Raw genomic sequence first — 17,031 nt, 5'->3', positions numbered from 1 at the left:
CATAAAGAAAAAATAAAGAAAACTAAAACAGGAACTAACTTTAAAAAAATAACATATATGCCTGGGCTGAAAGACCTTTCTGAGGGAACTGTGGCAATACATATGGAAATTTTTAAAGAAAGAGCTTTATGGAAAATTCCATTTATAGAAATATATCCTAAGAATATAATCGGAAGGATCCTAAGGATTTGTCACAGCATTGTTTGGACATTATACTGAAAAAGTCCAATCTAAATACTCATCTTTAGAGGACTGACTAAATTATTGTACATCCATATAAAGAAGGTTATGTAGCCACTTAAAATGGTGCTCAAATCTAAATTTATTGATATGTAAAGAAGTCCATTATTTATTGGCTAAAGGAAAAAAGTCAGGTATAAGAGAGTACCTTTAGTATGATCTTTAAAAAAATTAGCATAAAGAAAAAATAAAGAAAACTAAAACAGGAACTAACTTTAAAAAAATAACATATATGCCAACAAGTATACATATTCATAGGAAAGGTCTAAAAGAATTTATAATAGTTATGTGTCATTGAAAGGCTCAAGGAGATCCTTATATTTCCTTTTTAATATATTTTGAATGTACTTTTCTCTTTCTAAGTAAACTCAAACTACTTTTATAATCAGAAAACATAAAAATATTTTCAAAATCACTTCTATATAATGTTCATGGGTAGAGGATTCATGCTTGGAAAGGAAGAAAAAAAAAAAGATGGTATAGGCAGTATTAACAGTAACACTAGAAAGGTTTCCAAATTTTTCTGGTGGTCACCCATTTACATTGAGGGAAGACGGCATGGAATCTATAAGGGCCCGGTTAATGGGACCTGGACAGGGTGCTGTGGATGGCTGGATTAAAGACCCAAACGCACTACGGCCAAAGAAGTCCAGAGAAAGGCTACTTTTAAAGACCCCAATTTGTTAGACCAGGTAAGGCATAAAATTGCAGATGCTGAGCAGGTAGGGCAAAGAGCCCTGAAAGAGAAAGAAATTATTAGAAAAGGCAAAGAGTAGCCGGAGGAGGTGGAAAACAGACAAATAATTCATACCAGAATGTCAAATTCCGGGTACCCAGAAACTTCCTATTCACCAACTATGCCTGGAACTTGCTACGTGCTACAGTGCTGTGTGACATCATGGCTGCTCTCCGTCTTCACTCGGTAACTTTCTTATGTGCCAGAACCTTTTCATTTATAGCACTTGATAATCGTCAGGCAGCAAACACAGATGGCACCAGTCAGGTCTGCCCAGCCCAACTCCTGGGAAAGCTTTTGCACCCTCTGCTGGTCAGCTCCACGCCAGAACAGGAGGGTCTGTCTCTGAAGGAGACAACTTACCAAATCACAGGGACACACTTCTGTGTTCTCTACCGGATTTCAGTGAAGAATTTGGAAACCATTTTCTCAAACTGTGCCCCTGATCCCAAGAGACAATTCCAGATCAAAACAATGCCTTCGTGACATCAAGAAAAACTTAAAAACTAAAGTCCCATGAGAAAATGTACCATCAAAAGCATTTATTTTTTAAAATTTATCTTTATTGTTGAAAGTATTACAGATGTCCATTTCTTCCCATTGACCCTGCAACCCCCATCAAAAGCATTTTAAATTCAAATGATTTCACCTTGTTGCATAATAAATAAATAAAGGTATGTAGATGACTGCAACACTTGATATGACTATAAAAATCTATTAGAGTTTCATTCTGGTTGAAAACCTCAGAATTACTATAACAATAATATTTGTATAGGTTTTACAACTTACAGAAAGCTCTCATTTTCACACCCAATCCTTAGAGCAATCCTATAATTGAGAAAGGAAGGCAAACAAGCATTTGTGTGATCACCATTTTACAGATGTGGGAGATGAGACTCAAAAGAGGTTTTGTGAGTTGCCTTGATCACACACATACCAGAGCCACAATCCAAGCAGGCCTCCTCCCTCCAAGCTCTACATCCAACGCAGGACACTCTTCTACCCGTGCTGCTGATCTATCAGGAGTTTTCTAAAGAGCTGATATGTATTTTAGGTAGAGAAGCAGACGGCCTAAAACATGTTTCTATAATATATTTAATTTTGTTTCAAGTATCACCAAAATTTTAGATGCTGCATCCTAAATCTGAGCGATTTGCACTGGAGGCAGTGCCCTGTCCTAAAGAAACATCAATTTGACAAGGGAAGTGGACATTTTAGTGAGGAATCTCCTGAAAAACCAAATGAAGTTAACTTCAGCATTTCTATGTGTGTCATGCTTATGCCCATAAAAAGTAGGTCCTGTCAGGCTTTCTAGCTTCTGCGTCACTTAGTCCTGTAGCATGAAACTAGTGTTGGGAATCCTCAGCTGAAGAGCAAAGCAAAGTAGTAATGATAAACAGAATCAAAGAATTATATGGTGCCGTGTGCCAGGCATACTCTAGGAGTCTAGGTGCTTTACATACAGTGACTCGTTTAGTTCTCCAAGAACCCATTTAACAGACAAGTACACTGAGGCACAGTGAGGTTAAGTTACTTAGGATAACCAGACTCTCACAGCTAGTAAATAGTGAGGCTGAGACCTGGACCCAATAACTGAATTCATTTTCTTAATCATTAAAGCTATGCCGCCTCTATATAGTGGTGTCTTCCAAATTTCTGTTGTATTTTTAAAGTACACTTTTCATTTTAGAACAATTTTAGATTTATAAAAAAAAAGTTGCAGATAGTGTAGAATTCTATTATTATAATCTCACATTAGTATACTTGTTATAATAAATGAAGCCAATATTAATACGTTATTATAAACTTAAGTCCATATTTTATTCACACTTCTTTCGTTTTTACCTAATTTCCTTTTTCTCTTCCAGGATTCTATCCAGGGCACCACATTACATTTAGTCATCAGGCCTCCTTAGGCTCCTTTGGCTCTAACAGTTTCTCAGGCTTTCTTTGATTTTGATGACCTTGACAGTTTTGAGGAGCACTGATCTGGTATTTGATGAAATACTCCTCAATAAATATCCATCTGATATTTTTCTCATGATTAAAATGGGGTTATGGGTTTTAGGGAGGAAAACCACAGAAGGAAATTGCCATTCTCCTCACATCATATCAAGGGTACGCAATATGAACATAACTTATTACTGGGGATGTTAACCTTGATCACTTGGCTGAGGAAGCAGTTGACAGACTTCTCCACTGTAAAGCTGCCCCCGCCCCCACCCCCCTGCCCTTTCCATGCTGTATTCCTTAAAAGGAAATGGCTATGTGTAGTCCACACTTAAGGAGTGGTGAATTAGGCTCTACCTCTTTAAGGTAAAAGTAACTACATAAAATTATTTGAAATTTTTTTGCATGGGAGATTTGTCTCTTCTCTCCCATTTATTTATTTTTTATTCAATCATTTGTTTATAATAGTATGGACTCATAGATAATTATTTTAAACTTTGGATTATAACCTAATACTACTTTATTTATTTCAGTTGGCTCCTATATCCTTTTTTGACACACTCCCATCATTGTGTTTTTGTTTTTAGCACTTACAGAGGTATAGTGATTTGAGAATTGTTAACCCATACCTCTATGGGAAACATTCACTTAGAAGCAGTGGTTCTCAACCTTCCTAATGCCGCGACCCTTTAATATAGTTCCTCATGTTGTGGTGACCCCCAACCATAAAATTATTTTTGTTGCTATTTCATAACTGTAATTTTGCTACCGTTATGAATCGTAATGTAAATATCTGATATGCAGGATGTATTTTCATTGTTACTAATTGAACATACTTAAAGCATAGTGATTAATCACAAAAACAATATGTAATTATATATGTGTTTTCTGATGGTCTTAGGCGACCCCTGTGAAAGGGTCATTCGACCTCCAAAGGGGTCACAAACCACAGGTTGAGAACCGCTGACTTAGAGTCTAGTGCACATGCATAGTTCCTATTGTCTTTCATTTTAGTTTCATTTTCAAAGTTACTTAGGTCAGTACCTTTTCCTTGGCCCCTTCAGGGAGGTTACCACTTATATTTCTAATACAGTTAGATTCTTTTGTTACAGCCTGCATTCCATCCTGGAATCCCCACTACCTCTTAATTATCTTCTTAAATTCTGCATACATTGTTTATTCTTTGTGCTGAAAAGCTCTACGGGTTTTAACAAATGCATATAGTTTCACCACCCTAAAAAAAAACCCTCCATTCTACTAATCAACCCTTTCCCCTCCCCAAACTCCCTGTTTCTGTTACTTTTTCCTAGCAATGTTAGGAAATGATGTACTTGACATCATTGCTTCTTATCCTTTCCCCTCACAACAACGTGTTCACATTTATAAGCTCCTGCGATTCTCACTTCAATCCTGAGTGTTCCCACTTAGCAGATGATTGAATTAAATTCAGAGTAAGTGACTTGGTCAAGATCTCACTAAGTGGTGCTGGCACTATTAACTTGTGCCTTTCAACCCTTGGTGTGATGCTCTTTCTACTACACAGCACTGTGTCCTTGTTTTCAGCTGGGAGGGAAATGGCTGTGCATAGAGACAAGAAGAAGAGAAGAAAGAAACGATGAATGGCAGAGACAAATGGCAGGGGAAGTGGGGGATTAGAGAGCAACCAAAGGACTTGTATGCATGCATATTAGCATAACCAACGGACAGACACTGGGGCGGTGGGGGCTTGCCCGGGGTGGGAATGGCTGGGGAGGGGGGGACAATGTGGGGGGGAGGGAAGGAGACACATGTAAAACTTTAGACAATAAACAAATAGTAATAGCCCTAACCCGTTTGGCTCAGTGGATAGAGCATCGGCCTGCGGACTGAAAGGTCCCAGGTTCAATTCTGGTCAAGGGCATGAACCTTGGTTGCGGGTACATCCCCAGTAGGGGGTGTACAGGAGGCAGCTGATCTGTTTCTCTCTCATCGATGTTTCTAACTCTCTATCCCTCTCCCTTCCTCTCTGTAAAAAATCGATAAAATATATTTTTAAAAAATAACAAATAAATAAAAATAAAGAAATGATGGATGGAAAGAAATGATGGATGGAAACTTTTACACTAAAAATATAAGAAAGTGGAATTCTAGTTCTGATCATTTGGTTAACTTCATAGTCCAAAAACCTTTCTACTATGAAATACAAGAGGCTGGTTAAATATATTTAAAAATATATCTTGCTAACTGCATCATTGAATCAGCAAGAAGGAATGAGAGATCTTTGGAGACCAAAAGGTAGTGAAGGTCCAGAAAGCTAAGTGAGAAATGAAGCCAGCAGCTACCCAAATCTCACAATGTATGAAAAACAAACACATCACAACTTCTCTAAATAAACTCGTTTGGTTTAACACTAGAAAATTATCAGAAATTCACCAAATTATCAGATTAAAGAAAAACAATTATAGGATCACCTCAGCAAATAGAGAAAGTAGCTGATTAAATTCAACACTCACAATTAAAAATCTAATAAGACTTTTAGCAAATATGGGATGGAAGAGAATTTCATTAACCTGATTAAGGGTGGCTAGCAAAAATCTACAATGTTATCCTTGATGGTGAAATATTAGAAGTTTATAAAAGTGTATAAGACAAGGATGTCCACTATCACTGGTTCTATTCAACTGCACTAGAGGTCCAAGCCAGCAATGAAGAAAAGGAGGAATAAATGGCAAGAATTGAGAAGAAAATAACAAAACAGTCACAGTTTTCTAAGGACATGATTACCTACATAGAAAAATTCCCCATACCCTACAAATGACAATTATTACGATTAAAAATAAAATTTAGCAAGGTTGCTAAATAGATGATCGATATACCAAAAATATATAGTTAGAAAATCTAATTTAAAAAATATACTATTTATAATGCTGGCCAAAAATATAAAAATGTACTGAGGAAGTTGCAAAATATGAAATCCTTTAAGAAAAATTATTAAACTTCTTTGAAAGACACTAAAGATCTAAATAAATGGAGAGTCATATTGTCTTCATAGATAGGATAATTTGATATGGTAAAGATGTCAGTTCTCTTCAAATTGATATATAGATTTAATGCTATACTAATCAAATTCCAGTAGGTTTTTTTGTGGTACTTAGGCAGGTTCAAAAAGATGTATAAGCCTGGCTGGTGTGGCTCAGTGGTTGAGCGTCAGGAGGTAAAAGTTTGATTCTCCATCAGGGCACATGCCCTGGTTGTGAGCTCGATCCCCAGTGGGGAGTGTGCAGGAGGCAGCCAATCAATGATTCTCTCCCATCATTGATGTTTCTATCTCCCTCTCCCTTCCTTTCTGAAATTAAAATTATATATATATATATATATGAAAGTGCAAACTGCAAAAACAAAAAGATACTCCTGAAGAAAAGGAGTAAGTACAGGACTTGCCCTACCAGTTCTCAACCCTTACTATTAAATTGGTCAGGTATTAGGCTAGGGATAGAAAAACAGAACAATGGAAGAGAAAACAGAGCCTAGAAACAGACCTGACCATGAATGTAAACTTGATATGAAACCAGAGTTAACATTACAGATCTGTGGAGAAATGACAGACTCTGCAATAGTGGTGCTGGGACAAGTGGTTTTTCATGTAGAAAAAAAATTAGGGATAATAAATGGTATTGGTTTAAGTAGCTTCGTTTTTGGTCATTTGTTACACAGCAATAGAAAACAAACATATACTTTAACAAGTGTAACAGGAGGCGGGTTTAAGAATGCCTATAGCAGCACTTTTCTAGGAATAGAAATACCTGAAAGACACTAAAGCCCAGCCAGTAGCAAATGGGTAACTGTGGTAAATTCACACAATGAAATATTATACAGTAGTAAAAATAAATGAAATGAACTCAGGTACCTTGTCAAATGTAATGTTGGAAAAACTAGGCAATTTATAGAAGAGTACATATATATAGTATGATTCAATTTATACAATGTTCAAAAACATTGAAAACTTAACAATATTTTATCTGTATGAAGAGGAAAGAGGGATCTAGGACCTAGGAAGGGCACACAGGACATGTCAAATTTTTAAGTAATGTTCTAGGTTATTTTGTGTGTTTTTTAAAGTTGATAGATATGAGTATTCATTTATAATTATTATTTACATATTATGCTGTTATCTATACACTCTTTGAATAACTAAAATACTTTTTAAAAACATTACTATGAACCCTTTAATCCTAAATCTTTCTGCATTTTATTTTATTTTTAATATGTTTTTATTGATTTTCGAGAGAGAGTAAAGGGAGAGACATTGATGTGAAAGAGAAACAATGACTGGCCTGGCAAAAAGTCTCACTGGTAACAATGTATAAGTAGTCATTTAAATTGGTTTGTTTTATAGTTTTGCTTAATTTAACTTAAACCATTTATAAGTTATAGTTGCATAAAAGATACAACATAAGGAATTTATATAGTTTTATATTTGCATATATTTCGCATCCTGAAATATTTTAATTTAACAAGAGAATCCTAAGTATCTACTTGGGTTTGAGAAATTCTGCTCTGGGTGATTGGGAGCCACTCAGGGATACAGAGAAATGGCAGATGTGTGCTTTAGAAAACTCACTCTGGCAGCAGTGTAGAGGGATGACTTGAAAGCATTTAAGGCAGAAAGGAAGCTGTTAATTTTAATATGATAAAACGGAGAGACCCTACATTACTCAGGGGATATGATGAGGAGATGCTCAAGCGTTAGAATCAAAAGGACTGGGTTGTGGGTGAAGAAAAAGAAGGCATCTAGCTTGACTGTCTCTTGGTGAGGTAAATACCACAGGAAGACAAACAAGTGGCCGTGAGGGGGCAGGAGGGAGAAAAGAGATGATGCATTCAGTTCCGCAATTACTTGAATTTTATTTCAGCCAAAAATTCCGTTATCTTTTCTGAGTCTCAGTGTTCTCAGTGACAGCTGCATTCACGAAATTACCAAATTAAGTATTATAGCGCTGTCTAAAAATACACAATGCGCTCCACATTATGCTGCAAATAAGTTATGAAAAATCAGCAAACGCCCAGCCCCTAACGGAAACTCAGCAGGGTTAAAGAGAGATGTGGCACATTTTTACTCAACACGTTGTGACCCACACCCACTTAGTACTGTGCTTTTTGCTGTCAGTCAGATGCCCTCTCTCGCTCGCGTATGTACTGAACTAGAGGTGGCGAGCCAAGCCCACGCGGAAGGTGCAAAGGGCACTCTCAAGGGACACACCCCGGGGACACCCCGGGGCTTGATTACGGGAAATTCCGTGCAGGGGAACTTTGACTCTGCCGGCAGGGCTCGCTACTTCCATTTCGTTTCATTTAGAGGAATCAACGTGGAATACCTTAGGCAGCCCCATCAGAATGTAAGCATTTCACCTGTTATTCCCGTTTTATGGGGGAAAAGGAGGCTAGAGGAAGGAAAATGCAGCAATGATCGCAAAACCAGCCTGTGTCCTCGCAGACCGCAGAGGGGCGGGCCTCGGGAAAGTAATTCCACACTCGCTCAGTGGGGATCCTCGCCTCCTCCACCACCAACTCCGCACACACAGACCCAGAAAGTGTGACCGTTACCCTCGGCCACAGCATCCCACGTGGTACTGAAGGGAGAGCCGCGGGGCGTACCTTTCGCGCTGGACGCTGCTTTGGGGGTCGCACTCGACTCAGCGCCTCTCTCGGCGCCTCCCACAGAGCAAGTCCGGGGCCGAGAGGCGTGCGGGTGCCCCGGCGGTATGACGGGTCCCTGAGAGCGGGGCACCGGAGGCTGCAGCACCGCGCGCCCGGGGTTCTCTGCCGCGCCGCGTGAGCCGGAAGGGCGCCCCGCCAGGACAGCGCAGGCTCCGCCCGGTCAGAGGAGCGGGGCGGGTCGTGGGGCGGGTCGGGGCCGGGTCGGGGCGGGTCGGGGCCGGGTCGGGGCGGGTCGGGGCTGGGCCGGGGCGGGGCGGGGCGGGGCGGGACCGGCGGCCGGAGCGGGCGCTCCGCACCTGCCGCCTGATGGGAACTGTAGTTCTGGGAGCAAGCCCGGCTCCCTTGGAGGCACCGGGAACTACATTTCCCGAGGAGGGACCGGCGCCTGCAGGCTGCGTGTTACCGGGGGGACGCAGGCCGCAGCCGGGGCGAGGACCAGAGGGCGTTTGGGGGCAGCCCGTAAAGGGGGCGCCTTTTCCTGCCCTGCTCTTGGTGATCAGGCGGTGCCATCTGTGTCTCCCGTGCCGCACTGCCCTGCGCCCCGCTGCCCGGCCCCCGTGGTAGTTTTTCCTGGTCCCCGCAGGGAGTTGGGGCCTCGAGGTTCCGACGGAGCGGCCGTTGCTCCGCGCTGGGGTCTGGATCGCGCTCCTCTCCGGCCCCGTGGCGGCCCGGCCCCTATGGGCCCGACCCGGAAGCCCAACGTGTGCCGCCGGCTGAGCCGCCGGGCGCTGGGCTTCTTCTCGAGCGACGCGGGCGCGGTGCAGAGGACGAACCTGGGCATCCTGCGGGCGCTGGTGTGCCAGGTGACCGCCTGCGGGCGGGGCGGGACCGAGGGCTGCGGGCGCCTGGTCCTCAAGCCTTCTGGGGTGCTCAAGCCTTCTGGGGTGCTGATTTTACGCGGTAGAGCCCCCTTTTAAGAAGGTTATTTGTGGTGGAGAGGGGCATGGATGCCCTGAACCTGGAGGATTAGTAAATAGGTATTAATAGGACCGCCAGATGCTTTTAATTTTTTAAGCTGCTTATGTCTTCTTTGCAAACAATCTTTTGAAAAGTTGGTCACCCCACTAAAACCAAAACATGACAGTGAGGCAGAGTGGCGAAGAATTGAACATAATGTTTTTAAATTACATACGTGAAACTTACTTGAAAACCCTAAATTTAGCTATCCATCATAAAATTGGTGCACAGTAGAGGTTTATGAGTTACTAGGAGCCCAATGCACGAAATACGTGAACGGGAGGGGGGAGGGGAGAATCCCTCAGCCTGGCCTGCACCTTTGCGATCGGGGACCCCTCACGCACTGCCGAATGGGGCCTATCCTGGCAGGGCATCCCTCTCGCAATCCCAGACCACTGGCTCCTAACCGCTGGCCTGCCTGCCTGCCTGATCGCCCCTAACCACTCTGCCTGCCTGCCTGAGCCCCTAACCACTCTGCCTGCCTGATGCCCCTAACCACTCTCCTGCCTGCCTGATGGTCCCTAACCGCTCACCTGCCTGCCTGCCTGATGGCCCTAACCATTCTGCCTGCCTGCCTGATTGCCCCTAACTGCTCACCTGCCTGCCTGATGGGCCCAAACCACCTTTGCCTCAGCCCCTGCTGCTGCAGCTTTGTCCCAAAGGACTTCTGGAATGACATCCAGGAGGTCTTCGGCTGTCTGCTCTAATTAGCATATTATGCTTTTATTATTATAGATTTCCTAAACCAAAATTCTTTGTGTCTTTCAGGAAAGTACAAAATTTAAGAATGTTTGGACTACTCATTCCAAGTCACCTATAGCCTATGAAAGAGGAAGAATATATTTTGATAATTATCGGTGCTGTGTCAGCAGGTATCTTTTGGGGGTAAATTTTTTGCTGTAATCCACCTCACTGTTGATCTTAGCCATTTTATAGAACCACATGCCTGCATCAGAACATAGTGAAATAGGAGAATGGAAAAATGTGTCCAAAACAGGTGGTAATATGGGTGTAATTTGAAAATCTTGTTAAATCTGAAGTTGCAGGTTCCATCTTTGTAATTACCATTTAAAGTGAAATTACTTTGTAGTGCAGGCAAAATGATAAATTGCTCTCAAAGTACTGTGTAGTATTTTATTCTGCTTAAAAGATATCAGAGTCAAGAGAGCCAGGTACCTAATAATTAGATGTTGCTTTAGAGGAGATTGTCTCTGTTTTGTTGTGGAAGTACTTGCCTCTTTGTTTTAGAGGAAATTTTCAAATTTGCTCAATTAGAGAATAGTATAGTACTCATTACCTAGATTCAAAAGCTATTAATGATTTTGCCACATTTGCTTTATCTCTTTGCTAAGAATTTTAAAGCATTTCTAAACATTGTGCTATATTAAGTTTGCTTCTCTAAAAACTATGGGCATTTTCTTAATTGCTTTATTAAAGTATAATTCACATACCATACAATTTACCCGGTTAAAATATGCAGTTCAATGATTTTTGGTTCATTGAAATTCATACTTAATGAATATGAACCCTCACTGCAGTTAATTTTAGAACATTTTCATTACCTCAAAAAGAAACTGTATACTTTGTAGCGATCACTCCAATGGCTCCATCACCCTCAGCTCTAAGTAACTGCTAGTCTGCTTTCTGTTTTTATAGATTCACCTATTTCCTATAAATTGAATCACATGTGTTCTTTTGGCTTCTTAGTAGAATCACATGGCTTCTTAGTAGATTACCAGTTTATTATCAAAGGAACAGCCAGATGGAAGAGATGCCTAGGACAAGGTATGTGGGAAGGGGCATGAAGCTTCCATGCTCCCTGCATCTCCACATGTTCACCAGCGCAGAAGCTCCTCGCCTTTTCTCATATATACAGGGGTGGGCAACAGTACACTTACAGTTATGAGTATGCGAAACAGTGTTTATTTGTATTATTTATTAATTATTGTATTATTTTCCGTACGAGCAACTGTAAACCTGCTTTTGCCCCCTCCCTGCACACATAATGCTGTATATTTCCCTCTAGGCATTGTTTGTGGTGTATCCACAAATGCCAATATTCTGTGCATTTGTTTTAATTTTGTTCAAAATATTTTAAAATTTCTCTTGAGATTTCTTCTTTTACTCATGTTAATTAGTAGTGTACTTAATGTTCAGATATTTGGGGATTTTCCTGCTGTATTTCTGTTACTGATTTTAAATTAATTCCCCTGTGGTCTGAGAGCATACTTTGTATCATTTTCTAGTCTTTTAAATTTGTGGAGATGTATTTTATGGCTCAGATTGTGTCTATCTTGGTGAATTTTTTCATGTGAGCTTGAGAAGAATGTGTTTTCTGCTGGTGTTGGGTAAAGTATTCTGTACATGTCAATTAGATACAGTTGATTGATGGTACTGTTCAGTTCAAGTATATTATTACTGACTTTCTGCCTGCTGGATTTGTTAGTTACTGACAGAGGTTGTATTGAAATGTCCAACTATAATAGTGGATTTGTTTGTTTCTCCTTTTGTCCTATCAGTTTTTGTCTCTCATATTTTGATACTCTGTTGTTAGATGATACATATTAAGGATTTTTCTGTCTTGGAAAAGTAACTGCTTTACCATTATATAATGCCAGTCTTTATTCCTAATAATTTTCGTTGTTGAAGTTTGCCTTGTCTGCAATTAATATAGCTACACAGCATGATGTATCTTTCTCTGTCCCTTTACTTTTACTCTATCTGTGTCTTTACATTCAAAGTAGGTTTTTTTGTAGCCAACATATATTTGGGTCTTGTTATTTTTAATCCACTCTGACAGCCTCTGTCTTTCAGTAGGTGCATTTAGACCATTTACATTTACAGGGATTATGGATACAGTTGGTTTAATACTTAACCATATTAGTAACTATTTTCTAGTCCTTGCCTTTGTTCCTTATTCCTTTTTTGTCTTTTATTATTTTTATGTTTCCTCTGGTTTTAATTGAGCATATTACTAGTATGTGATTCATTTTCCTTCCACTCAGCATATCAATTATACTTCTTTTTAAACATTTTTAGTGGTTGCCTTATAACTTGCAATATACATTACAACTAATCTAAATTTCTTTCATGTAACACTGTATCTCTTCATAGGTAATGCAGATACCTTATAATAGAGTATTTCTAATTCTTCCCTACTGCCTTTTATAATATTGCTGTCATCCAGTTTACTTGTCCAAAAGTTATAATCTATTATTGACAAGTTTTTATCTGTTATTAAGAATAAAAAGAATAAAGGATTTTGTTTTATCTTCATTTCTTTCTTCTCTAACACTTTTCCTTTCTCAATATAGGTCTGAGTTTCTAACCCATATCATTTTTCTTCTCTCTGAAGAAGTTATTTGAAAATTTCTTGTAAGGTCTGCTGGCAGCAAATTCCTCAATTTTTGTTTGTCTGAGAAATTCTTATTTCTCCTAGACTTTTGAAGGATAATTTCTTGGGATACAGAATTTTTGGTTGGTGGATTTTTTTCTTTTATTACTTAAAGTACTAGTATTTCACTCCATTCTCTACTTGCTTGCATGGTTTCTAAAAGAGAAATCTAATGTAATTCTTATCATAGGTAAGGCGCTCTTCCCCACCCCCACCCCACCCCCACCCCAGCTTCTTTTAAGACGTTCTCCTGTTTTTTATTTTCTACAGTTAGTATATGATATACCTAGGTATAGATTTTTGGGGTATTTATTATTCTTGTTGTTCTGTAAGCTTCCTGAATTTGTGGTTCTGTATCTAACATTAATTTTGCAAAATTCTCAGCCATTATTATTTCAAGTGTTTCTTCTGTTTTGTTTTCTCTTTGTTCTCCTGGCATAATGTACATTATGTGTACATTACATTTTTTCTAGTTGTCCCATAGTTATTGGATATTCTGTGCTGTGGGGTTTTTGTTTGTTTTGTTTTTCTTTTTTTCTAGTTTGGGAAGTTCTGCTTCTCTCTCTTTTCTTTCTCTCTCTAACTTTCTAGTTTGGGAAGTTTCTGTTGACATATCTTCAAGCTCAGTGAATCTTTCTTTGGCTGATGAGCCCACCCAAGACATTCTTCATTTGTGTTAGGGTGCTTTTGATTTCTGGCATTTCCTTTTGATTTTTTCTTAGGCTTTTCTTTTTAATCTCTGCTTAATTACTCATCTGTTCTTGCATGTTGTCCACTTCTTCCAGTAGAGCCTTTAGCATATTAATCATATTTATTTTAAGTTCCCAATCTAATTCCAAATTCTAAATTACCAATAAGTACTCAACCTAAATTTCAATATCTTTGCCATATCTGAGTCTGGTTCTGATACTTACTTGATCTCTTCAAACTTTGTATTTTGCATTTTAGTATGCCTTGTAATTTTTGTTGAAAGTTGTATTTGACATATCAGGTAAAAGGAATTGTGGCAAATAGGTCTTTAGAGTGAGGTTTTAGTGTCCTTGTTTTTTTCTCCCCAGTACTGACTCCAGCAGCTTGCTCCTGGGTTTTGCTCCCAGTAAGATGTGATTCTTGGTATCCATCTCTCTCTCCAGTGTTGGGAGCTGCAGTTTGCCCTGCAACCTCAATTGTTTGGTGGATACAAGAGTCGTTGATTTTCAGTGTGTTCATTTTCTTATGGTGAGGACAGGTGGGATGACTTCTAAGCTCTTTACATGTTGGACCAGACTAGAAGTTAGGATGTTTTAGGTAGTGTTTTAAATTTGTTCTGACTCAGGAGAGCTCCTCCCAGCAATCCTTCTGGTTCTCTATGGCAAGTTAGCCTGCTTGCAGTTTAGCCTGGATGGCCAGTGAACCTACCAATCTATTCCCATTTGCCTTTCATCACAATCTTCAGTGGCTTTTGAGAATGCGCTTAGGCTAGAACTTCTCCAGACTGTTGCAGACGGGCAGCTATCTGCTTCATGACTGTTTCTTCCCCGAGGCAAAATCTTTGAGTCAAGGCTCTGGTGCTGCTGGGAGTAGGGTGGGGTCAATGGAACCTTCACTCTGAGTGACTATACTCTACAGCTGAGCACTTGAGGTTGGTGAAGGCATTAGCCTCAGGTCTTCTTACTTTCTCCGTGTGGAACCAGGCTTTACCAGATGGGATAAGACAAATCTAGGCTCCAATGTTCTTCGACATGCCATGCGCAAGGTAGAACCTCTAACCGAAGGGTAGGCGCTAGGCAGAAGAAGGGATCCCCACCTCTTGACTTTACTCATTCAGGACTGAGTACCAGCAACAAGCAGCTGAGGCAGGAAATAAATGCTGCTCCTCAGGAAGGTAGCCCTCTGGGAGCTGGGGTAGAGGGAGCCCAGTGCTCTTGGCTCTGTCAGTCTGGAGTGGAGTGTTTGTCTTACTGAGCTGAGAATAACAGGGAGGGAGCACATCCCAGTTCAGTTACCACAAGCTCACTCTTCTTACTGACTTTAGTAGGTTTTCTTGACTAAATATTTCTTCATTTGCTGTATGCCCCCAGGACCATTTCCAGAGACTTTAAAATAGTTGTCCTTTTATAATTTCCACCAGTTTTCCTGGGGAGAACACCCACAGAGCTCCTCATGTTATCATGTTTCCAGTGGCAATCTGGACATTTTCTTGTATGATCATAATGTCATCAGACATATCAAAATGAGCAGTAATTCTTCAGTTTCATTTAATGCCTTTTTAAAAAGTAACTTTCCCAATTTAGAGGTATCTGTTTTAATTTTTAAAGAAAATCAGTGAAGCCAGCCGGTGTGGCTCAGTGGTTGAGCATTGGCCTATGAACTAGGAAGGTCACAGTTCGATTCCCAGTCAGGGCACATGCCCAGGTTGCAGGCTCCGTCCCCAGTGTGGGGCGTGCAGGAGGCAGCCGATCAGTGGTTCTCTCTCATCATTGATATTTCTATCTCTCTCTCCCTCTGCCTTCCTCTCTGAAATCAATAAAAGTATATTAAAAAAAAAAAGAAAATCAGTGGAAATGGCACTGTTGGTGAATAGTATTGAAGTTCTTTAGTACGGCATTCAGGAGTGTTTTCCCCATAGGTTAGGATCAAATATGAGGTTGCCTTCATTTCTGTGAAATTCTCTTTTTGTTAATATTCACCCAAGGATATATATTTTGCCCACATTGATTTTTAGAGGGACAATGGAAGGAAGGAATAGAGACAGAGAGAAATGTTGATGTGAGAGAGACACATGGATTGGTTGCCTCCCACACGTGCCCCCACCTGGGGCTAGGGACTGAACCTGCAACCAAGGTATGAGCCCTTGACCGGAATCGAACCCTGGACCCTTCAGTCTGCGGGCTGACACTCTAACCACTGAGCCAACCCAGCTAGGGCAAATTCTCTTTGATTTGGGAAAACATTAAAGGTGAATAAAATTGTTACCCTCAAAATTGTGTCTAAATAGTAGTTTAATTTTAAAGTTCATCAGTTAAAAAAATGAAAACATCTACGAGCACATTTCAGTAGTAATCAGAAGTATAAATAAAAAGCGAGAGACTATTTTTTACATTAAAAAATGTAGTGTTTAATATTGGCAGAAGTATAAAGTTATCCAACCTTTCTGAAAGGCGTTTTGGGAATAAACAAACCTTAAAGGGTATTTCCTTTTTTAATCCACTAATTTTCATTCTAAAATAATTGGACTCTTTATCTAATTAATTTTCATTAAAAAATATTAGAGAAACAAATATGAACATAGAATTCAACCAAGATATTCATAGTAAATGTTCATGATTCTATTTTGGGAAATAACCTGCAGATAGGTAAATGTATGTAAAGAAAAAGTAGACGGAAATGAACCAAAATGTTACTATTGGTTATTTTTTATATTTTTACAGTATAAATCTATTTAAATTTTATTATTTTTTAAAGATTTTTTTCTATGACTATGTATTATGAATTTTATAATCAGAAAAAATATCCTATCTAATAAAAGAGAAACATGGTAATTGGCGTACGACCGCTACCCTTCCCATTGGCTAATCAGCGAGATATGCAAATTAACTGCAAGCCAAGATGGTGGCCGGCAGCCAGGCAGCTTGAAACTAACATGAGGCTTGCTTGCTTCAGTGATGGAGGACTCCAACGTTCCCCGCCTGCCTTGCCGGCCTCTGAGCTGACAGTTTCAAACATTGTAACAAATATAGAAGATAAACAAAACCCCAGAAACCAGCTTTCAGCCGCTGGGATCTCAGAGCAGGAGTTGATAACAGAGTTTCGATTATAGAACCGAAACAAACCAGATACCTGCTTTCAGGAGCGGAGGCCTAAGAGCTGGAGCCTCAGAGCTAAAGCTGGCCCAGAATTAAAAAAAAAAGAAAAAAGAAGCAGTTGGGAGCTTCAGTCCCAGCCTGAAAACAGCCCTCAGCCCCTCACCCAGACTGGCCAGGCACCCCAGTGGGGACCCCCACCCTGAAGGGTGTTTGACCAGCTGCAAACAGCCATCATCCCCTCATCCAGACTGGCCAGGCACCCCAGTGGGGAC

The 17,031-nt window shown here is 40.2% G+C and overlaps 2 protein-coding genes across 11 annotated transcripts in view; one reads left to right on the top strand and one right to left on the bottom strand.

Moving 5' to 3' along the window:
• METTL8 (methyltransferase like 8) overlaps nt 1-8,766 on the bottom strand; it is a 78,465-nt gene extending 69,699 nt beyond the window's left edge. The window contains exon 1 of the mRNA XM_036320004.1: nt 8,561-8,766. The gene's annotated coding sequence lies outside the window, so the exon portion shown is untranslated. The remainder of the gene's footprint in view (nt 1-8,560) is intronic.
• A 142-nt stretch (nt 8,767-8,908) lies between these two features.
• The window catches only part of DCAF17 (DDB1 and CUL4 associated factor 17), a 41,142-nt gene continuing 33,019 nt past the window's right edge, over nt 8,909-17,031 (top strand). For 2 of the 10 annotated variants that reach the window (XM_036320235.1, XM_036320229.1), the window contains exons 1-3: nt 8,912-9,426; nt 10,349-10,452; nt 11,288-11,365. In XM_036320235.1, the coding sequence (XP_036176128.1) occupies nt 9,301-9,426; nt 10,349-10,452; nt 11,288-11,365 (308 nt within the window). In that variant the 5' untranslated portion in view covers nt 8,912-9,300. Of the gene's footprint in view, nt 9,427-10,348; nt 10,466-11,287; nt 11,366-17,031 lie in introns of all 10 variants that reach the window. The other 8 variants (XM_036320237.1, XM_036320232.1, XM_036320231.1 and 5 more) reach the window with 8 other exon arrangements.

The sequence above is a fragment of the Myotis myotis genome, unplaced genomic scaffold (assembly GCF_014108235.1).
Source record: "Myotis myotis isolate mMyoMyo1 unplaced genomic scaffold, mMyoMyo1.p scaffold_m19_p_8, whole genome shotgun sequence".
Classification (NCBI taxonomy): domain Eukaryota; kingdom Metazoa; phylum Chordata; class Mammalia; order Chiroptera; family Vespertilionidae; genus Myotis; species Myotis myotis.
This window is presented reverse-complemented; position numbering and strand designations above follow the sequence as displayed.